At 37.0% G+C, this 24,090-nt stretch overlaps 1 protein-coding gene across 1 annotated transcript in view; it reads left to right on the top strand.

Moving 5' to 3' along the window:
* Nucleotides 1-1,815: 1,815 nt before the first annotated feature.
* The window catches only part of PAN3 (PAN3 poly(A) specific ribonuclease subunit), a 29,442-nt gene continuing 7,167 nt past the window's right edge, over nt 1,816-24,090 (top strand). Inside the window, exons 1-10 of the mRNA XM_009575056.1 lie at nt 1,816-2,061; nt 2,650-2,754; nt 3,411-3,468; nt 4,608-4,769; nt 4,929-5,045; nt 5,154-5,255; nt 13,156-13,321; nt 13,761-13,848; nt 20,341-20,480; nt 21,300-21,429. Coding sequence (XP_009573351.1) covers nt 1,816-2,061; nt 2,650-2,754; nt 3,411-3,468; nt 4,608-4,769; nt 4,929-5,045; nt 5,154-5,255; nt 13,156-13,321; nt 13,761-13,848; nt 20,341-20,480; nt 21,300-21,429 — 1,314 coding nt within the window. The remainder of the gene's footprint in view (nt 2,062-2,649; nt 2,755-3,410; nt 3,469-4,607; nt 4,770-4,928; nt 5,046-5,153; nt 5,256-13,155; nt 13,322-13,760; nt 13,849-20,340; nt 20,481-21,299; nt 21,430-24,090) is intronic.

The raw sequence follows: 24,090 nt of genomic DNA on the forward strand, positions 1-24,090 counted from the left end.
TTTTATTTTTTATAAAAAGAATAAATGATTGAAGAGGCCCAACTAAAGAGAAAGGTGTAAGATTTTCTTATGGTGTACATTAAAAAATCTTGGTTTTGTTGGAACTATTCACTTTTCAAGAACAAAAGAAATAATTGTGTGGAATTAATACATAAAGTTTTTGAGATGTCAAAAAAGTAAATGATTGGAGCTAAATGAAAGGCTACAAATATTCTGTTAATATCAGTGGGATAATACAGCTTCAAAATAATTTTTCCCCAACTACTGATTAAACTGTTAATACTGAAATTGTTATTTGCTTTTGTGGTTTGTTTAAAAAAAAAAAAAAAAAAAGGAAAAAAATAAATGTAGGAGGGATGCGACTGCTGTAGAGACAAGACACGAGTGTAAAAACACTCCTACATGTTACTGATGATGCGTATTGAGAACACTGCGTACAATAATTCTTGATTGAAGTAACTAAACTAGCTTTTGGTAACCAAAAAGTGTATATGCAAAAAAAAAAGTTGCTCTTGTTATTACTCAGTTAGTTGGTACTCAGACATTTGCTTAAATTACTTCCAGTTATAAGCTCTGGTTACCAAATGGAAGTAATTTAAGTGAATGTCTGAGTACCAACTAACTGAATTCTTAATTGGAGAAGAATTCTCAGCTGTCCGTGGAGCATTAAATATAAAAGTTGTGTATCTTATATACTTTCAAAAAAAGAATTTAGTATGACTAATATAATTCTGACTGTTGAAGAAGAGAAAGTACATCCAATCTGAACTGAGCAACAATAAGTTTCATAGATGCTTTCCTTTGTATTAATCTGAATACCTAGATATCTAGGATCTTCTACTAGTAATACTAGGAGTTTTCTGAAGGCTAATCTCTTCCTCACCCTGGAAGGTTTCTTTGACACCTAAAGTTCTATAAATAAGCATATCTGAGAATTCTGCGTATAATGACTCTTGAAGTAACTAAACTAGTTTTTGGTAACTAAAAAGCGTGTGTGCCAAGAAAGTTGCCTTTGTTTTTCCCCGCTGATGCACTTTGTTTGGAAGGTGAGCTTCTCAAGTTTCAGTTGAGTTGCCTATCTAATGTTGAGGGTGAACACCAGTCAATAAAATAATTTTTAAAAATTTGAAAATCTCAGCATGAATGCCTAAGAGACTTTGTATTCTGAGAAGTTACCTATCTTTGCATCAATATTGAGATCAAATAGATCTCTTGGAGGATGATTTTTGAATATAATAATTATAGAAAAATAGATAATTTCTTCCCTGAAATTATTAAAAATAACATATTGTGTGTTGCTTATTTGTGTGCTGTAGTTACTGGAGATCTAACTCTAATACTCATTCATAGCTGTGGAGTTGGTTCTAGTAAAAGGTACGCATGTAATCAGGTGAAGTGAGTTACAGCTTGGCAAACTCCATTGACAGCTCATGTAGCTTACGTAAATGTTCACTTAACGTATAGTCATTAATATTTTATCTTTTTGCAGTTTAAACTCTATTCTAGACATAGGATTAATTTGATTAATCTCCCCGTTTCTACTACTTCTACATCTTTCATTCCAGTTCCCTATGCGTAGATCATAAGTTCCCAAGCCCTTTCCCTCTGAACTAAGCAAAGATTTTTGGGAAAATTTATCTTTCAGTGTTGCTCTTAATGTTTTACCTCTTAACTCTTCATATAGATGTAGCAATCCTTAAACGTCTCACCTACTCAGAATATTATTGGTAGTGAAAGCTGTTTTTTTTCAAATTGCTAATTTTTTTTTTTAATGACAAAGATTTCATCAAGAATTTTTTTGTGTTTCTTTAAGGAATGTCACTGTCAGCAGGATCTTCCCCTCTTCATTCCCCCAAAATAACTCCTCATACATCTCCTGCTCCTCGAAGAAGAAGTCATACTCCTAACCCAGCAAACTATATGGTGCCTACTAGTGCCTCTGCTTCTGTTGCTAATGCTGTCTCTCAGCCTCCATCTACTGGCCAGGTGATCCAGAAGGAAACAGTGGGTGGAACAACATACTTCTACACTGATACAACTCCAGCACCTCTCACAGGAATGGTATGTTTGTTTTCGATACAGAAGTGTATGGAGTTTCCAAATGCTGAATTAGTTGATACTACAGAGATTATTCTTAACACTCTGAAACCCTTATTCTGTATGAAAATTTTGCCTTTTAGTTGTTGTAATTGTTCTCCAAAATCACTGAAATTTAAGGACCAGAGAATTTTTTATGTATTTTCATTTATGTCTGTGTAGAGTTTTGGGGTTTTTTATACAGCAATAGAAAGAAAGCATTCTATGTGTATGTATGTATGGATAACATACGTAATGAGAAAACATCAAAAATTCAGATTTTTTTTTTTCTGATAGGTTGAATAACTCTTACGTTTACACTGGAGGGGAAAAGACAGTCATAAAAATGTTAAAATAACTATGTACATACGTAAACACATACACACACTCCCTTGGAATCATTAGGAGTGAATATCACATAAGGAAATTGTGATGTATCTGACAGTATATTTGTAACATGTACTGTGCATGAAGACTTTGTAGTTCAGTAGTTCAAACTAAAAGGGTTACAAAACTCTTAGTTTTCCCTATCCTTAAGGATTTTAAACTGCTTCTTAAAATGTTTGTTTTCAGGTATTTCCAAACTACCATATTTACCATCCAGCTGCACCGCATGTTGCTTACATGCAGCCAAAAGCAAATGCACCTTCCTTTTTCATGGCAGATGAGCTCAGACAGGTAAGATAATAGAGAATTTAAAGGAAAATCGCGTATCTTGGCAAAAACTAGAAAATTGCTAATAGTAGAAGAAATAGCCACTCAAAATCTGTGCAGTCAATTTTCCCTGTGGAGAATTTAAAAAATCAAATCCTGTAATGGATGGGAGTACAACAGAGGGTGGGGACAGGTTACAACATATGTGACTGCAATCTAATCTGCATACCATAATTTACTATTCAGCTAAGTATTCTTACTTCTTGTGTATTGTTCTGGTGTGCATGAGTTCATTTATGTAGCATTCCTTTAAGCTGTAATTCTGCTCAGTTTTAAAGTCTTTCACTGAAATGAAAGTATATGCAGGTGTTAGTTGATGAGCCCTTCTCTGAGGGGTAGCTGTGACGGTTATTTATTTCAGCTTTGCTGTAGTCGGTGCCTCTGTCAGTGCTAACTCTAGCTAGAGTGTCTTCTGCAGCTCCTTCCTTCAAGAATTTATATATTTTGACAGTAATGTTTTTCAAGCTAGTAGTCTTCTCCCCCTCCCCAGCCCGCCTCGGACACTTGCATCAACTCCCGATTTTAGTACAAGTAGCTGGTACTTCAAAGACTTACTGTTAACTTAAAAAAATGATAAGCTGAATTATAATGTTCAAAACTTGACTTAATTTGTTCTTCAGGAACTGATCAACAGACACTTAATAACTATGGCCCAGGTTGATCAGGCTGATATTCCTGGTAAGTAAGTGTTTCTTATAAACTAAACTGTGATCATATTGTTCTGCAACTGTGCGTATTCAACAATACTAACAACATCTTGCAAAAAACACCACCTGTTTTTAATCATGAAGACTTAATCATCAGCCTGGGCTGTGGATAACCAGATACAAAGTATTTCAGAAATATGAAATTTGTTTCCTGCTTCTATTCTCTTTTTCTTCTGTAATTTTCTTCTGTTTTGAAACTCCTTAATGGTTGGGAATACTTAAAATTGTTGAGTAAGAAAAAATCGTTACAACAATAAAGCCTTGTGAAGAACGGTATTGTATTACTTTGTACATATTAGGTATTCCTTTAAGGATGCATATATTTTCAAAGGCTGTATATAAAGTAGCAGATTAATTTGTTTTAAAGTGAATTGGCTGGTATATCAGAGAAGACTTTGTACTAGTTGTCAGGCAAGAGAAGCATATACTATTCATTGTAATTTGGCTTTCGGAGAATTTACAATTGACTGTTCAACTTGATTTAAACAGATCACTTTTTTTGGTGGCAGTATCCTTACTTCTCAAATGTGTGTTTAATATGATAATGATACAGTAAAAAAAAAATGCAGTTTAGTTTACTAATCCAGATGAAGTACAAGTGTATCTCTTCTTGCAAGGGTAATCTCTTAATCTGATTTGTAAACCTTCAGCACCTCTCTCTCTGTTTTCTAAACCAGCTGAAACACGTAAGATTCAGATTTGCTTTTTTGTGATGAAAACAGGGTTCTTAGAGCGGTATGAAGTCTGTCTGGAAATTGGTGCTTATTTATGAATCTGTGCAGGAAAAAAACACCAAAGAAAGGTCATTCAGAAGGGTGAATTTTTAAGACAAAAGAGAAAATGGCAGATGGAACTTCGCATCTATTCTGTTGATTTTACTTGCTATAACTTTTTTCTAAAGACAGTTATTTTAGCTCTGTGGAATCTTTTCCAGGAACCTATATATTGGTATTAAAGCAAAAACAGTGAATTTTAACTTTACATGGACCTAGAAGATGGGGCAAAGAATTTACGTATTAATGACAGTCATTTTAATCTTCTCTGCTACTGTAATAACTTTCTCAAAGTCAGCTGATGCCTAATATGTTTCTCTGTATAAACTGATTTTAGCAGTTCCTGCAGAAGTGGACAGCTACCACAGTCTCTTTCCTTTGGAACCACTGCCACCACCCAATCGGATACAGAAAACAAGCAACTTTGGGTACATTACATCATGCTATAAAGCTGTAAATAGTAAAGATGACCTGCCATATTGCCTTCGGAGGATACATGGTGAGAAAAATCGAGTTGTCTCGATAGGACTAGCATTACTAAGCATGCTAGTCATATTTTAATGTCTGGTTGCTTTTCAGTAGTTTCAGAAGAAATGTTAAAGTAAAAATTCTCCCCCAAAACGTTAAATTTTAAACCATGTTTTTTGTTCTTTTCTAGGTTTTCGTCTTGTTAACACAAAGTGCATGGTATTGGTTGACATGTGGAAAAAAATTCAGCACTCAAATATAGTAACCTTGCGTGAAGTGTTTACCACTAAAGCGTTTGGAGAACATTGTAAGTTGTTTGTTGGTTTGTTTTTTTTTTTCCCCCCCAAGCTGATGTGTTGAGACTTTTTTCTAAATATGCTTGAGTTAGTAATTGTCACCTATTTCTATTTTTAAGCTCTTGTGTTTGCATATGATTTTCATGCTGGAGGAGAGACTATGATGAGCAGACACTTCAATGACCCTAGTGCTGATGCCTATTTCACAAAACGAAAATGGGGTAAGGAAAATACATTATCATACAATACTTCTGTAAACTATTTCTAATACTTAAGCAGTAAGTAGCTGGTCAGAAATAGTCTTGCAACTTAATTTTTTAGCTAATCAGTTCTGTCATATCATGAGCTGATTGGGGTCAGAGAATTCTTCACTTTCTACTTGTAAAATTTCTGAATATAATTCTTTTTTTAAAGAACAGAAAAGTATAACGAGTTACAAGTTAAGGTAAAAGTCTAACAATGAACAATTTACTTTTCTGGTCACATTTGACTTAGGACTAATTTGCAAAATTGGTGTCAGTTTGTAAGGGAATTACAATTCTTTGACAGGGAAATAAGTTTGAATGGGATCAGAAGCCAAGAACTGTGGGGTCCTAATTGTAGGTCTGTCACTGAGTGACACCCGACACTTGTTGGAGATGTTTCCAAAATTGTAAAAGACATATGCTATGTCAATTTGATGCTTGCAGTTCAGGTGCCCTCCACTTACAAATTTTTTTTTTTCCTCATAAAGTATTATGAGGACTAATTAGACAGTGTTTTATTTAATGTTTTGAAATGTGAGGTACTAGTTAAGACAAGAAATGGATTGAAAAATCCCTGTAACATATATTCTTTTCAGACACAAACTTCACATCATAGGTCTGATTTTTTTTCAGGTATATACTATGGCTTCAAAGGAGTCATAAAGCTACATCTATATTAATAAATAAAATCTGTCACAGCATGGTCTGTGGCTCAGCAAGTCACCCGACAGAGTTCATATCCATATGGCTAAAGCCTCTTCCCCTCCAAAACAGTATGCTGCCGATCACACTGCCTGTTAGGATCAGTTCATGACCCATGCAGTCCCACAAACTGCATCCAGGTGTTGTCTGGAACACGACAGGCCAAAGCTATTAGCAGAGCCTAGTGCTGTGCTGAGAAAGAGATGCTCACAGCTGAATGGAATCACAGAAATACTTAGGGTAGGAATGTACCCTCAGGGCTCATTTGGCCCAACTTCCTGCTCGTTGCAGGACCAACCCTGAAATTAGATCCAGCAGTAGGGATAACAAGAGGACTATGACCCAGCCTTGTTTATTTTATTACAGTAGATGTTCCCTAAATGTCTTTAGGCTGCCAGTGTATAAAGAGAAGCAGAAGCTAAGGTTTCTTCTTTCTTGTGCCTTTTGAAATTAGAGCCTTTAGCTATGAATTCAATCTGTTTCAAAGGTTGACATGGAAAACTTTTACTTGGCTATCTGGTAGATCAGAGTATAATGGATTGGTAGTGTGTGAACACGTTCGAAGGCTTGTAGATCCCTTATATACTGAATAATTCGCATTGGCTTTGCACTGAGCTGACTGGTATAAGTGAGGTTGGAACTTGAGTTCCACCATTGGTTTTGGTGGTAATATCTCAGACAGAGGAAACCCTAGTTTCCACTTGTCATATCATGTGGCAAGTCAAAGAATGCAATTACAAATTCAGTGAGCCCTGTGTGAAACTAATTTGGTAGGATAAACCTGAAACACCTACTGCCATGTTAATGACTGTTACCTGCAGGACTAGACTTCTGAGTGTCTCCTACCCATGGTTTTCAATTTCCATGCAAAACAGTTCTTGTTATGTTTTTATACCTCTCCAGAGTCTTATAGAAGAATGATGTCTGTTCTAGATAAAATAATAGAAGTTATAATAAAATTCTTGGGGACACATTCTTTTGTCATATTGGAAAAGAATTAAGTTTTGCTCCTATAAAGGGTAGTCATGTCTCATTAATCTATCAAAGTTTTTTGAAGGAAGATCCAGTAGATAAGATCTTGGGTTTTCAATAAAGCCCATCAGAGTCTCTAAAAGAAACTAAGTGACAATGAGATAAAAGAGAAAGTCGTCAGTTAGGTTAATAACTGGTTAGAAGATAAGAAACAGAGTAAGAGTGAACAGTTGATTTTCACAGTGAAGGGATGTCACTGATGGGGTCTAACAAGAATATGTGCTGGGAGTTGTATTTCTTAACACATTCACTTATTTGCACTGAAGATAAATAATGGTCTGTCAAAGTTTGCTGATAATACCAAATTATTTGGATTGTTAAAAACAAAGGCCAATTGTGATGGATTGCAGAAGGATCTTACAAGACTGGAACTCTTGGCGATAATCTAGCAGGTGATGTAATTGAGGGAAAACATAACTCTAAACATAAAATGATGGCCTCCGTCATGGCTGTAACCACTCAATAATAGATCTGGGGTTATAGTTAAGTAGATTAAGGAAAATATTGTCCTCTTGCTGAATAGCAGTAAATAGGAAATGGATTGTTGCAGACTATTAAGAAAAGAGTGAACAATGAAATGGAAGACATGGTATTCAAGATGTGGGTGCATCATAAACTCATATCTGTAGTTGTGGTCTTCCTTACACATTTTGAAGGGTGTAGAAGAACAGCAAAGAAGTTGAGAAGAGGTGACAGGGGTGATCAACGGTATGGAACAGCTTCTGTATGAAGAACAGCGAAGTGGAATAGTACTTTTCATGCTCTTAAAGATGGACAGCAATATGATGGGGTTAAAAATGACTGGAATATGGTAGGTGTCTGAAAAATCATCAGAGATAAAGTAAAAATGAATAAGCAACATTAGTTAGCTATTTCTTCCAGCCTAGAACTAGGAACTGACAAATGAAACTAGCCAGGTAGCAAATTCAAAACCTGTGTAAAGATAACTAAGCCATGGAACTTCGTCACAGATTATTGTGGACATTTGCCTGGGTTCAAGGGGAAAGTGGGCTTACTCATAGAGGAGAAATACTTGAGGACAGTTAACTGCAAAGACACTATCTCTAGCTCAGGAGTTCTCTGAGCTGCAAATCATTGGAGGCTAGTAGAATATTCTGTTTGTTTATGTTCATATGCTCAGGTATCTATTGCAAGCTACTGTTCTGATTTTAGTGTATGTGTCTTTGAAAAAGGCTACTGGGCTATCTGGACTCTTTATTTGACCTCCTACAACTTCCTTCTATAGGCAGGGATGGTCTTTGAAACTGGAAATAAGACATCAATTTCTGTTCAGCCAAACCAAAGTATTATTTAATTAAAATGAACTGTTGTGGCAGAACTTACAGGGTTATGTAAGGAAGATAACTTTCCTGCCTGTGGCACTTCTCATTACCTGCTCTTCCAGTCTTTTTATTAGATAAATTAGGAAAAAAGTCACCTGAAATTCCCCGATTTTGCCAAATCTTTCTGCACATCTTTGCTTTGGCCTTTCTTTTTTGTTAACTGCTGCTTTCTAGTCTGGTCCTCAGTAGAAGGAGCAATTTAAGAGAGAAAAATAAGATTGCATACCTATAACTTGATTTCTCAGAATTGCTTGCCTTCACAGATCCTTTCTCCATCCCCTCACAGAGTTTCTTGGCCGTCTGCCTGCCTAGAGGAGACTCCCAAGAGAAGCAGGGGAATGGATGGAAGTTGGGTACTCTGCAGCATGAGGCCCAGATTAGTACAATTGCTTTTAAAGGTTTTAGGAGGCACAACACTGTGAACCTGATCAGTGAACTCAGAGAATTTGATTTCAGGTATGCAACCTTATTTATGTTGAACACTCCAGTTGGCAACGTGAGACTTTGACAGTTAAAAGATGAGGATTATGTTTTACATAGCTGTCTTGCATGTCACTGGTGTCAGTGTGGTCAGTCTCGGGTTTTTTTTCTGACATGTTTTCTTTCTGACATGTTATTTACAGAACTACTTTCGAAGGGATTTGGCATGGAAAAAAAATAGCAGCTTACGTTTATTTTTATACTGTAAACTAATGTCTTTGTTGCTTCTGAATTCTATAGGATTTATTGCTAGTGTTCTTTGTGCAATGAAATATCCTCTTTCTTCAGGTGGTACAGTATCATAATCCAATGTTGTTCTGTCATATTTTACTAAATTTTCACAAGTTTTAAAATCAGAAGTCTGACTTTTCAGTTATTACTTGGAGTACGTTGATTTGAAAAGTTCCTTCTTGTTTGATTCTCATTCCTCATATTTCCTCAATGCACTTTTATTTCTATCAAAAGCGTCTAAGCATCTGTCGTTCTGGAACTTGTTGGGTTTCTTCCACCTTTCTGGTATTTCTCAACTTCAGATTAATAGTACATGTTAGTGCATTTATCTCTGCAGAAATGATGTTCTCTTTAAATTAGCAAATGAACCCAGAAGTACTGAAATCTTGTTCTTAACAGTCTAATAATTAAATGGTAAACCACATTCGGAATGTACGTATTTTAAAACTATCAGCTCGAAAATCCTGGCAAATTAACAATAACTATCCACTGCTGCCAGTAAGGTTTTTTCTTTGTCCTGATGAGTTTTTGTGGTTGGCAGAGATAAACATGCCTTTGATATGTCCTTTGGTCTGTTTATTAAAAATGCTCTGAGTAATTAAACATTGGTGTACATACTGTTAATAGTAGTTTTCAGCAGCAAAGATTCTGCTTTTCAGCAAACAAATACTTTCTAAAGAAGATAGGCAAGTTTCCTGGACTTTGTTTTCCTTTGGATACACTAGTAGCAGTACGTTATGCACAAAAATGGACTTCACTGCTGACTTTACAGTTTTTGCATCACCAGTTGCTGAATGTTTTTTCATAAAATACCTCTTCCATTGAAAAAGGAACAAGTTGTGTACTTAAACTGTGGTGAGGAGAAAGAATATATGCATATTGGAAGTCAGTGTGATGTTGTGAAGACAAAATATGTGACTAATAATTATCCTAAAATACCTTTGCCAAAAGCTGCAACTTTTTCAAAGTAAATTCAAATTTTCAATACCTTCAGATTTTTTACAAAATGTAGTGCAGCATTAGTAGTTCAGAACCGTTCTTTATATTGAAAACTGGGAAATGTAAAACCAAAGCCCAGGTTTCCCTGGGGAAGGGGGAGAAATGAAGGCTACTGCATTTATCTTACTTTCAGTACTTTAACTGAGGAACACTAAGCAAACACTGAACAATTCATGGTTCTCAATGTAAAAGACTGATTTACAGGCCTGAGAGGTTCAATTTAGTGAGCAGCTAAATCTTTCATTGGGCTTCTGATTTTTTTTTTTTTCATAACTGTCTGATGAGAATTGCTGTTTGTTAGCATGCTTTCTGACAGTGTTCCTGATGTAAAACAGGTCCTACTGCTGGTGGTCCCAGCTCTTCCTTCCCACCCCAGGACTATCCCCAGCTTTATCCTCACTCTGGGGAACTGAATTTGAATGCTTTTTTAACAAACAAAGTGTATGCACACACACACAGAGCAGTGCAAAGGGGACATTTCTTGCTCAGTGGAGAAAATCATACCACAGAATTTAAACTCATTGTCAGCATTATTTATTTTTATTTTAACACAGCAAGGAAAAATAATGGATAACCTGTGTTTTTGGAATGGCAGTTCTTTAATTTTTAATCTTCTCTATTAGTATCTATGTTCTGCATCTCAGAGATGAAAGTAGTGGGAGAGTCTGCCCTGCAGTAGGTGGGAAGAACATAATCTGAAATTTGCATGTTGTGGCTGTGGATTCAGCCTGTGGTGGCAAGTCTTTTTCAAATCAACCATGAAGCCTCTAAAATGCCACTTCTTGGTGTAAACTAATCCTGATCATTTTTGTAAGGTTTTCTTATATTCTTGTTATGTTTTTTCACTGTGTTCAGTAATTTTTGGAAAGCTTTTTGTGTTTTGCCTGAAGAGTGAGCTTTTGCATCTCATCTCCTTGGGTCCTTGCTCAAGTTCCATCTGTGGCAGAGGCCTGATGGGCCTTCATGGGGCATACTTCTTGGTCAGCAAACTGAACTGCTATTAATCTTGTTTTGAACACATAGATATATACGAGGGCATTTCAAAACTGATTCTTCCACTGTTTTAGCTTGTACCTTTAGTGTATGGGAACGTGGGGTGCGGCCAACCAGTCTGAAAGCTGCAGCCTAGATTCGGCTGTAGCCTCAAGCGAGTCTTTCCAGTAGTAAAACAATGTTGTTGCTTGATTGAGATTTTCTGATAGAGGGGGAGAAGCTGTGTTGAACTCTGATCTTTCAGCTTGTCAGCATATGTTGAATACTCTTAGTTACATTGCCTTTATCTGGAAATCAAAGGGCAATTGCTGTTGTTTTTAAGTTGCATGCAGAAAAATAACCCCCAAGTTTTGGCTTTTCTCTCTCTTTGGGATACTATAGTAACATTTCTGTTCTGGAAATATTTATTTCATACAGATGTAACTCTGTCTTACGGGGTCCATATGGATTCCTGTTAAACATACCACACGCGTTGCTGTTTACCAAATACAAAGTGTATTCTATAGCAAGTAGTAACTAGAGAAAGAGCCTCGACTAATAAAGGAGGTTGTATCTCCTCAGTCATTTTATGTCATCATAATTTTTGTCATGCTGAAGAAAAGAAATCGTGAGGGGAAAAAAGTTTGCTACGTGAGACTTCTGGTATGCTGGTTTGTGGGAAGTGATTTGCATAATGATTCATCAGGAGGCCAGAAAAAACAAAGAGTATCTCATTATATTCAGCCTTTAGTAGACGTGCCAGGCTTATTGCTATTTAAAGGAGTCAGTGTCTTGATCTTTATAATCTAAACCAAAGCACCCTAAACCTACAAAATGAACTAAAGTTTAAAAACAAACAAACAAAAGCTCAGAAATGAAAGTTGGGAACATTTCCAGCCCATCACCCCCAAATCAGTAAAATTTCTAAGTAAAATATTTTCAGTAATCTGCTTCACTTTTTAACTCTCGCATATGTATGTTTGTGTGTACACATGCAAGCACACACAAACTTATTTTGAGCAAGTGCATAGATGTTACCATGCTCCTGTAAGGGAGAGGAAGGAAAAAAAACAAGTAAAAAACCCAAGAAACAAATGTTTGGAGGAGTGCAGTCAGTTTACAGCTGAATCGGATACTTACATGATTTTACTGAATACTGATGATATTACTGGTCTCAAGATTAGCAAAATCAGTACTGACGCAACCTCATGAAATGCCTATCATGTTTTGTAAAATTGAGATGCACTGTCTTACTCTGGATGTATTTTCTTCTCTTACTTCAGCTTTGTGCCGTGCAAACAGTAGCAACTTCTTTGTATTACATGCATCTTTCTAAAAATAACATTTGTTATCTGTATCTTTATTTTTTCATCTCTGGCTCAGTATTACTCAGAAACAGTTTGCAATGTAGAATTTAGGGGTGTGTTTGCAAAGAATTAGTTTTACTTTTGAAAGAAGGACTACAAATCCATTTAGAAGGGGAGTGATGTATTGCTTTCATATGGCCCATTGAACAGAGGTCATGCAGTGATGACTTGTCAGGGAGTTGGGTTACAGCAGAACATAAGTGAAGTTGTGTTCAGTGATGTTTAGCCACCAAATCTTCCAGTCTGATTTGTCCATGTAATTTGAAACTAGCTTCTTACTTTGTCTTATCAGATGATAGAGAATGTTTAATTTGTGAGCCTTCCTACAATAAAGGAGGTAAAATGGAATCTGTTGCAGCTATTCTGGTAGATTGTTGTTGTTTCAGAATACCGGCATTTTTACTTCTGAAGTACCTGCATATTTTGATGTATCACCCACTTTCAGCAGTTTCTAACTGGTGCTCTTTTTGTGGTGGTTATTCATTCTAAACTTTAAAAATCAGCATGAGAGTAAAAATAATAATGCCTAATGAGTTGTCACCATTTTAAAATGTGGTGTCCTTCCAAAAAAACCCAACCCAAACAAAAAAACAACCCCAACCCAACCATTAAAGCACAATAGATAAGTCTTTCAAGGACTGTCAAGAGTTGAATGAAATGAGTATGTAAGTTAATTGTATAATTCAAAATGTGGTAACTTTAATTTTATGTAGTAGCCTTTTGTTGATGCTTACAACGTTTTGCTTCTAGGTCAGCATGATGGACCTTTACCACGGCAGCATGCTGGATTGCTTCCAGAGTCTTTGATATGGGCATATATTGTGCAGCTCAGCTCTGCGTTACGGACCATACATACAGCAGGACTGGCGTGCCGAGTTATGGATCCCACAAAGATTCTAGTAACGGGCAAAACAAGGTAATGAAAGCATTCATTTTCACTGTGTACTGTGATCTGTGTTCATGGTAGCTGCTGACCATACACCTGTTATGGAAATAACAAAGTTTAACTAGAAAATTCTGTTACTTTTAACTGGCGTGACACTAAAAATGAATGCATGCTAAAACTTGTAAATTTTTAAGTTCTTTTTAAACACATTTTGGGAAGACTTATGCATTATCCTTAAAGTACTGTTCAGATCCACTACTGCCAATTTAGAAATTTGTTGATTTATTTGTAAATTGAAGACTCTGTTGCATTTTATCAAATAGTAAAATCAGTATTTTCTGCTTCATACTAATTTGCTGAGTACTGATGACTTTTTTGTCATAACAAAGCATTCAATGAACGCTAGAGGAAAAACTGAGTAACCAACGATTTAATGACACTTTTTTCTTTTCTCTTCTTGTTTCTAAAGGTTACGAGTTAATTGTGTTGGAATCTTTGACGTTTTGACATTTGACAACAGTCAGAATAATCCACTGGCATTAATGGCTCAGTTTCAGGTAAGACAACAGCGCCATAGTTAAGTTGGTGACTTGGCATGGGGAGTACTGAAAACCAGTGTGATTCCTTTTGGAAGACAAGCATTTTAATTAAACTGTAGTCCAGTATATTTATCTCTAAATAACTGTATTTTTTCATTCCTGATTTGATCTGGGTTCTGCTGTGCATTATTCAAATTTGCTTGTAATTTAGAAATGTGAATGCTCATTTTGCTATCTTCTGCTTCTAAAATTTCAGCAAACTCACCAAACAGGTTGAATTACTAATATTTAACAAACTTATGTCAGAAATGGTTGGAAATACGAATTTCTAAAGGAAGGAGAAGAAAAATCTTACATTTAGTGTTCGAGATGAAAAAATAATGGTTCAATAACAGTTTTTGCTCTGCTTTCTCTTTTGTGATTTTAATAGAAATAACTAAGTGTTGAATACCTGTTCACAGAGGAGTAAGAGATCTTTGAAATAACTGCACTTAGGCCTTCTCCTCACTCCTAAAAGGTCTAGTGATCTTTATTTTAGGCTCCTAGTTCTTCCATGCTCTCCTGGCATTCTCTGAAGTGTGGACTCTGCATAATTCCTGAATTAAGAAGAATTCCTTTAGACTTAACAAAAACTGTTCCACAGTCATGTGGAGCATCACTGTACACAGAAGTGCCTCTTTACTTCCCCTCAGGGTAAAGTACATTGCTTCAGCAGTCATCACATACCCTGTCCGTACTGGGAGTGAAAGACTACAGTAGGGAGTTGGATTTAATTTCTTTTCATTAATTGAGCTCATTCACTGTGAAAAAATTGCTCATTTCAGGGTATTCCAGTAATAAATGAAATGTTTGAACTTTGGCCAGGCAGAAACTAGCTCATTGGAGACCATGTCCTAGAACATAGCAACTTTTTTTTTTTTGAATGATACAGTAAAGCAATTTTCGGTGTACTTTGAGTACATCAAAGGATTTCCCCCCTGCCCAGCTAGATATCAATGGGCTTTTGGTAATCATTTAGTGGAAAACAGTTGAGAGAAGATAGGAATACATGCAAGTGAGGGATTCCATGCCTAAAAAGGTAATGAGATTTTTTTTTTAATTTAAATACTTCTTTAAATTTATTTTAATTGCAGCTGGGAAAGAGATCCTCCTGAGGTATTATGACATTCAAGTAATTTTAAAGCAACACATTTAATGTACTTGGAGGTACAAATCTAAAAATAGTCATGGGTACACAAATCTGTCAAAAGCATTTACCACCATAGCAGCCCAACACTTGGCAACTAACTTGCTTGGTAATGCCTAGTTTTGTTTAGGAGGGGTGTTTTTGCAGGTTTTATGCATTGATAGTATCCAAATTGTTCAGGTATGACTGCTAAACCAGAAAAGAAGTACTCTTAAATACATAGTTTGGAAGATCTAAACTGGAGTTAGAAAATAAAGTATTGCCGCCTTTTTTGTTGCTTCCTCTAGAAGGGCTAGGCTTTCACTAGCCATTTTGTTCCTTCAGAGATTCTGGACTGAGTTCATTCCTTGAAATTCAGGAGTCATTTATCATTCTCTACCTTTGTTTGCCCTAGCCAGATAAAATTACAAAATAACAGCTGCTGCTTGTCCTTTTTCCTCTCGCTCCATGACCCAGTTCCTGAATTCCTCTGGGACTCCTGTGACTGTTAAAAATGTAGGTTATCTCTTGGTTTACTGCCCAGCTAATATGCATTTCCTTGTTGCTGTCTTCAATGGAGGAAGGTGTTTTTGTTAGCATTTGTCACTTTCTGGCTATTTCCCATTGTTAATATAGATAGGAAAGAGTTTGGCCAGAACAGCGAGGGGCTATGTAAAAGGAATGCAATTGTTCTTTACAGTCTGTATTAAACACATTAATTTATATGATCATTTAAGAGTTAAATAAAGGCAACAATAAGAGAAGCTAAAAAGAAGTAAATGAAATATGAATGGCCACTTGCATTAAAAACAAGGTGTTAAACCTATATAAATTCCACCCCCCAATCCTTAAGTCTTGTGTCAGTCAGTTACGAGATACAGATGAGAAAACTGCAAATGGTGATGTAAGAAACAGTAGAAAGGTGTAATAAATTTTTCTGTACTTGGAATAAAATGAAGGTAAGTCCTCTCCATACAAAATGAAGAGAAAACATAAGTTTCATTGATTTTTTTCGAGGGCTATAAGGTTACATTTGCTCAAAGTAAATATTTTTAATTTAGCAAACCAAAATAACTTTCACATACACCTCCCCAAATTTAAAGAAACTAGCTGAAGAGCCATCTGAAGTATTAATGTTGACTTAAAAAAAATCTAGGAGCTTGGAGGGACTTCTAAGTGCAATTCCAGAACTTAAAAGGATAAGTGAGTCTACAGAATCGTAGAGTGCATGAGCTGTTACTCATCCAAGCAAAGCAGTAGAACAGGATAAACAAAAAAGTAATGTCAGTTTCAAAGAGTTTATGGAAAATGGATCTTGTCAAAAATAAGATTTATTTGACTAGCTTACATGTCTGGCTGATAAAGCCGAGTGTATAAAATACTGAGGTATCTCCAGGGCATTTGGCATAGTAGCACATACCTTTTTAATATTAAAAAAAAAAAAAAAAGCAGAAGGAAAAGGGTACCTATTCAATTAACTTTTAAATTGCTCACTGACATATTTGAAATTCATTTGATAACAGGGAGACATTAATGAAGAGGACTGTTTCTGAGTTTATTTCCTAGGGGCTGGTTTTTAGTCTAATACTATTTAATGTTTCTATCAATGAACTAGATGGTGATTAAAATCTTTACTAGCAAAGCTTTCAGGAGATAAAAAAATTAGGTTGGTACAGGTTACAGTTACGAATTGAATTGCTAATTAAATGGACATTAGTTGCATGAAAGGTACATTTTTGAACAAAAGGCAGCCTGTACTTGAAAGGTGTAAAGCTTTTCCTTGAAGTTGAGAATCAACTCAGTATGACTTAATAGTCACTGTTGGTAGTTACCATAGCAAAAGTCTTCTGGCAGGTCTGTGGCAAAAGGAACTGGTGTGATCCATAGATACGTGCAAAGGACGATACAGAGTATAAACAGGGGAATGATCATACCTAATGCTGATCTGTACCTTGCACTAGCAAGGCAGCTACAGGACTACAGCCTTTATTTCTGGTGTCCCTGCTCCAAGGAGGTCTAGTAGTTCTTGTGTGCCTCCTTTAACCTTTCTCTGCCTAGAAGCAGGAAGAGCTGAATCTGTTGATACTTTCATAGGGGAGGTTAGGGCTTAATAGGCATATGTGGATTGCTTCCTTATAGAAAGGATGGTGTACCCCAGCTTCTGGGAAGTTGTATACCCTGTCTGCATGGATAGAGTTGGTCAGTGGATAGTAGTTTTGTCCCTTCTAAAATAGGAATCTGACTTCCATAAATCCTGATCTTTATGGGTCCCTTCCAATGTGAGATAGTCTATGATTCCCCTATCACACAGGAAAATTACTGCCTGTCGTTGTGCACTTGTAAAACTTCAAACACTAGGCATTATAATAACATTTTCTTTCAGCGACTAGTGAGGCACCTCCAGAGAGCAATTCAGCTCACTCAAAATCTGAATTGTCTTGCAGAATTACAGATATCTTAAATCAGTCAGACTCTTAACTGAATCGCTTGAAGTTTAAGTTCCCAAAATTAGTAGGATGAATTGTTGTGGTTTAATCCCAGCCAGCAACTGAACAACACGCAGCTGCCAACTCACCCCCTGGTAGGATGGGGGAGAGAATCGTGAGGGCACAAGTAGGAAAACTTGCAGGTTGAGATAAAAACAGTTTAATAATTGAAGTAAAACAAAGTAGAACAGAAATAATAACAATGATAACAACAACAATAGCAGAATATACAAAACAGGCGATGCACAATGCAACTGCTCACCACCCGCCAACCGATGCCTCACGTGTCTGGAACCGTGAGAGCCCCCCTTTTCCCGGACCACGCCTCCTAATTATATACTCAGCACGACGTCACGTGGTATGGAATACCTGGCAGAGCATGGGAAGCAGAAAAGTCCCCGGTGCAAGCAAAGTCCCCGGTGCAAGCGCTACTGTACTGGCAACAACCAAAACATCAATGGGCCATCGGCGTTCCTCTCATACCAAACACAAAACACAGCACCCCTCCAGATACTGGGAAGAAAGTTTACTCCATCCCAGCCAGAACCAGGACATGAATCCAAGCCACTTTTGCAACTAAAACAAGTTAAGCATTGACTGTAATTTGAAATGTATGTGTTTGAGGCTGCATTGGTGTATTATACCATCTCTGCCAGTTTTTCTATTAGGTGTAATTCGCAAAACAAACGAAAATTAAAGTTGCGAGTCAAACACTCAAAAAACCAAAAGCCTGAATTTAGGATTTCCTGGCTGATGTTAATGTAAGACTCTTTCTCAACCATTTTTAAAATCTAATGTAATCTGTGTTATGAAAACACCTATATAAAGGAAGACTACGTTTTCATAGAGTCTTGCCTGGAGTTGTATATTTTCAGTGTCTCAGGGTTGTGTGATGATAGAGCATTTATATGGGATACATCCTTATGAATTAGTAAAAGTTGGAAGGTATTAGTCATCAAGTAGGGGACTGCAGAAGAAGATAGATTGTGGTTAATACAAATACTTACACGTTTCTTCTAAGTCTTTTAGAGAAAAAAAAAATAGTAAAAATGCCATTGTGCCAGGTGACATATGTCTCTCTATAGATGCTGCATCAGCAGGGTTCCTCTGTTCAGCTATAGGCAGTGTCCTCTGCTGCTCAAATTGACTACTTGGTAGTGGAAGCAAGTGGGTTCCCACCAAAATGGGGTTTGTTGCCCTTGTTCGTTTCTCTTTACCAAAGTACAAAGGAATGCTGATACTCAGGAGTTCCTGGTTCCTTAGGAAATAGTCTAGCAAATGCCAGTCCCATCTCCTTCTCCACCACTTTTTCCTTATTTCTGTCTCATTTTCCACATCCTGTTTCTGTCTTCATTAGATACAAGAGTACCATACTTTTTAGCTTCTGCCATGTTGCGTATCCATGTTTAAATTGTGCTGCTTAATTGAACTTGATATGGAGACAGTGGGGACATTGAAAGACCTGGAAAAGTTTTCTTTACTCTGTCCCTCAACACCTGGGAGATATGGCTGCAGGGAAAGCTCTCTCAGTTACTGCAGCCAGAGGCAGCAAACATGTGGTAACCCCTCTGTGTGGAAGAGCTGTGAGGGGCTGTGGCACGTTCACCATCACAGCACTTTTTCTAAAGCTGCCAAATTCTAAATGGAACTTTTAATGTTGCAGTGCTGCCAAATTTTCGGCCTTTCTTACAGAAATGATAGAAGGTGTATTCCTTGTATGACTGCATTCTCTGCTAAATGGCATACCTTGCTCTAGACTATGGAGCTGACATTCTTGATAATTAGTAGCTTTCACTTTTTCTACTTTTGCAAAAATATCTTACTTTCTCAGAAAAAAACTCAGGAAAATACTAAATTTGTATCTCTAGCTGACTCTTGAATTCAGTCTGAAGCAGACATCCAGCATCAAAAGCTGCGGATGTTTCAAGTTTGGCCAAATTGTGTGCAGCTGAAAGCCTTTCTATGGAAAGAATCAGGCAGCTTTTGCTATAAATGTCATTGTCTGCTGCTAAATTAGGCTCCTGTTTTTAGGGGTGGGCTTTAAAATCTGGTATAGCTTTTCAAAATAATTTCTGGTGGCTATTCAAATTGGCAGAATTTTCTGTTGTGTCAAAGCAGCCTGTATGCAGCATTCATCTTGTAAGAGCAGTTCTACTTTTAAGGAAAGTGTTTAGTAACACTAAGGATTTCTTCATAAAATGTGATGCTGCTCAATTTGTCAGCCATACAGGCCTGTTCCTGGCTAGTTATTTCAGGCAGTTCATATCTTTTCACGCTGGCCGTCAGAGATGAAAAACTTTGAGCTCTTTGTTAAAACAGAAACGCCATTTGCTGGTATCTGGTGTGGATTCTGGTGTGGAATTCACACTTAATGGCCAGTGTGAAAAGATATGAGTCCAGCAAATGATGTTTCTGTTTTAACAAATAATCCTTCATAGGTATTTCTGCATCTTGTATCGAGAAGACTTGCTCTATTTGCCACCAACTCCTTGACTTGTCAGGAATGAGCAGGTGGGTTGTTAGGAGAACCTCTTCGCAGAGCTTCTGCTCACTACACCAGAGTTCTCTCTGGTACTATCCTTAAGCTAAAAATAGATAATTTTTAAGCATTCAAAGATAAATATAGTACCTAGAAATAGCTAGGTATCAGGACAGAAAATCAGGACAGATTTTCCTCTGTACGTTTTGACTACTGTAACTTGAACAGTCATATTGAACTATGACTTGAATAGCACTTATTTTAGTTGCTCAAATTCTTCTAAGGTTATTGAAGAACTGTCTGTTTTTAAACACCGTCTAGTACACTAGGTAATATTTATCTCTACTAAGAATCTTATCTCTGTGTGTTTTCCCTGTTAGCAAGCAGATCTGATCTCCCTGGGGAAAGTTGTGTTGGCTTTGGCTTGCAATTCTTTATCAGGAATTCAGAGAGAGAATTTGCAGAAAGCAATGGAACTGGTGACAATCAACTATTCCTCTGATCTGAAGAATCTGATTTTGTAAGTTTGCTTAATCAGTCTTTTAAAGGAAATTGCTACTTTTTTAAACATACAAATGAAAATGTCAAATGATATTTTTAGGTGCAAGTAAGATTACAGATATAAATACTTTCATTGAGTTGTCTGCACAGTCAATGCATCATTAAACATAATTCAAAATTCATTTGTATAATGTGTATTTTCATGGTGTATCTAATAAAATCAATGTCCTTCCTTTACTAAGTGCTGTTAAAGCTCCTAATGAGAATTAGGAACTTAAACAAAACAAGCATTTTAAGTTGTCTTCAATACTGGGCTTCACTGCCTATTATCTACCATAGCATGCTAGTATTATCTTACAGTTTCAGAAGGTGTGGAGAAATAGGCACGTTGCCTTTTTGACCAAAGGGTTAATTACTAGTTTTTCTTGGCTGCATATTATTTTGTGGTGTTCTTTAGTATAGTCAGCCTTTCTTCTCTTGCAGCCTAAGAGGGAAAAGTAGAAATCTGTCCCCTCCCTCATTTGAAAAACAATTGCATGACAATCTGAATCTTCGCGTTTTCTCTCTTTTTGAGTTTGTTCTTGCTGTTTGAGTGGGTGAACTATGCAGTTCCATGAAAGTACACTCCTATCTTGTATAAATAACTGACTGGATGTATACATGTAAGTTAACACACCTTTTCTCTGTTAATATCTTTTTATAAGAAATGCTGCAATTGTCAACTTTGTGTATTAAATGGACATCAGGGTCAAATAGATATAAAATCATAATAGGATGATCTCTCTGGCGTTTGCAGCATGTTTAAGTTACCTTTTGGGGGATGGGGATATTTTGGCAGGTATTTGCTGACTGACCAAAACAGGCTTCGCAGTGTAAATGATATCATGCCTATGATTGGTGCGCGATTCTATACTCAGTTGGATGCCGCTCAAATGCGAAATGATGTTATAGAGGAAGACCTTGCAAAGGTAAATTATTTAGTAATTCCTACAGGAAGAGCTGTAGTCAGTATTCCTACAGCTGTTCCTTAAGAGGGAATGTTTTCTACTGTTTTTTCTTTTTGTTTGTTTAGCAAGCTAAGTAGTCTGCCTGCAGACTTGAGAACTCTGAGCTCAAGGTATTGAAAGTCCAAAAGCTCCAAGAACCACTAGCTTCAGGATGGCCTCAGCTGGGCTTTAACTAAAGTAACATCTTCATGTCCACCCCCCCAACCTGGGGAAAAGATGTTCTTTATAGAAAGGTTAAAAAGTAGCATTCTGAGTGAATAAGGCCATGTACGTCATCACACGCTAGATCATGTAGTTTGTGCTAGAGGTTATAGAGCAACAAATGTTGCCTTTAAATTCTTGGATAGGTTTGGATTCCAGTGTCCCTTTACTTATCTCGTGTGATTTCCTTTCCAATTGAATGCTAGATCATGGAGGTAAAGGCTGCCATCCTCAGTTTCTCTGAAGTATGCACCTCTTGCTGTGTGGGTCTGGTTAGTCTATCAAGTTCAGTCAAGGTATCAAGTGCTAGCTACAAAGGAAATACGTACTTCGTCCCATGTTAGTGTGTATTTGTTCAACAGGAAAGGGTGTCTGCTCATCAGAAGCCACTGATCACAGGATTTTCTAACAAGAGATATATTACAGAAGGCTTTCATGATGCTGAAGATGTGTGGGATAGTTTTTAAGGATTTAATCAAGTCCTGTGACTCCTTTCCATTACATGCCCTCATAGAGAATTTTTTTTAAGAGGCATGGTCGGGATTCTGATGGACTGGTTCTCTTAATTTCTCCATTGGCTTGTTGGATAACAGTTTTTCCCTCCTTAGTGAAAGATATTGAAATCTATCAGAAGCAAAGAGCTGTAGAAGAGCAAGGCGGTATCTACTTTGGATGCAGAGCTCTAGATGACAGGTGCCCACTCTATCAGAGTCAGCACAAGGTGGCCCAATGTGCCTGCACAAATTTGGGCAGGTGGACCTTTTCCTATAACAAAGATGGAGATTGTCCTGTAATCAGCATTAAGCAGTCCATGTTTTCAGTCAGGTTGTTTGTAGCGGTTGCTTATCACTGGCAGGTGAGCAGAGCCACTACAAATTCAAATTGTTGCACAGCCCCCAGTTTGGCAATAGCCGTTTACCTGACAGTGATAAATAGCAGTTGCTAATTAGCTGTTGTACCATAACTTGTGTGTAGTACCACATCCTCAGTAACATCAGAGCTACAGTATCTCTTAAATCTAGCCCGGTACCCTCTTTTCATTACTGCCCCAAAGCAGATGCTTAGGGGAGAGTATTAGAACAAGACTAGCATATATGATATTTTTCCTTGTATTCTCCAAGTACGCAGTCATCTGTAGCTTAGGGGCTTCTGATGCTGGAGGTGGTTTGTATGTAGTTAATAACTTTGTTTTCTTGAAGCCATGAATATTTTGTTACTCCTGTAACACTCACATTTCACACAGCAGTGACCCCATTACTCTAACCCTTTCCTTCCTCACCTTAATATTCCCATCATCTGTATGTCACAGCATTCAGAGCCTCAGTTTTTCAAGTCCTCTAATCCACTCTGTAGAAGAGCTCCCTACCTTACAGGCTACCAAGCCTGCAGAGAGGCCACCTGGAGACATAGTGCCAGTGTTGTTGCTCAGCTGTGTCACCATTGACTGGGAATCTGCAAGGCAGTGGCATTCACACAGGTGTGGTTTGGGCTTTTGTGTATTTGGCCACATACCAAAAAATTATTTGGAGGTTGTATAGACCTCTGCTAGCTGGACAAGGTAAGTCTTCCCTGTCATCCTCTAAGTGTAACTACAGTTGTGGTACAAGCTGTTCTGCTATGTGTTTTTAGACTGGTAATAGAAGTCTTGCAACCCGCAGGTTGTGTGAGGTCAAGCTATTATCACCTTGACCTACTTTATTTATGCAGCTGTGCACATTAATCTACTCCAGACTGAATTCATTTGAAATCAATATGATCATGCATGGAATGTGATGCAGCTTAGCATGAATAATGTTGGAGAGCTGGGCCATTGGAGAATATGAATATTATTAGGAGAGAATCTTTTTTCCTGCCAGCTTTGAGCAGCTTTTACTTACACTGTGGATTAATCTTTTGTTTAATGTAAGCTAGGTTGTAACTCTTTTTACTGTATCCTAATTGATGAGGAAAAATGAAATCAATTTTTCAATTGCATGTATTCTAAACATCTGTAATTCTAATGTTCTGTCTTTTTGTGTGAGCTCATTCTCATTGCTTTGTCTCTGTCATTGATGGGCTCGGAATTTCTACTGTCTAGCTTTTTTTGAAAAAACTTCTTTAAAAATTATATTTGGAATCAACTGTAATTCGAATATTAGTCTGATATTATTGTTGCTAAATACTTACTAATAATGGCCTACAAAGCATTTCTGAAAAACAAATCTGGTAAATTATGTTCCTTCTCATCTTTACCTGAAATAAGGTATTGTACTGTATACTTCTACAGGTCTTGATAACTGTGTGTGATATATATATTAACATATTCTTCTTTTTTAACTTACTATATTTTAGCATACCTGTAAGTGTAGGCTGGCAAGAGACTAGACTTATGTTTCCACAAAGACATAGGTTGCCTGATCCAGTTCCTGCTGGGGGAGCCAC

Source organism: Fulmarus glacialis, unplaced genomic scaffold, assembly GCF_000690835.1.
Source record: "Fulmarus glacialis isolate BGI_N327 unplaced genomic scaffold, ASM69083v1 scaffold2313, whole genome shotgun sequence".
In the NCBI taxonomy this organism is placed as follows: domain Eukaryota; kingdom Metazoa; phylum Chordata; class Aves; order Procellariiformes; family Procellariidae; genus Fulmarus; species Fulmarus glacialis.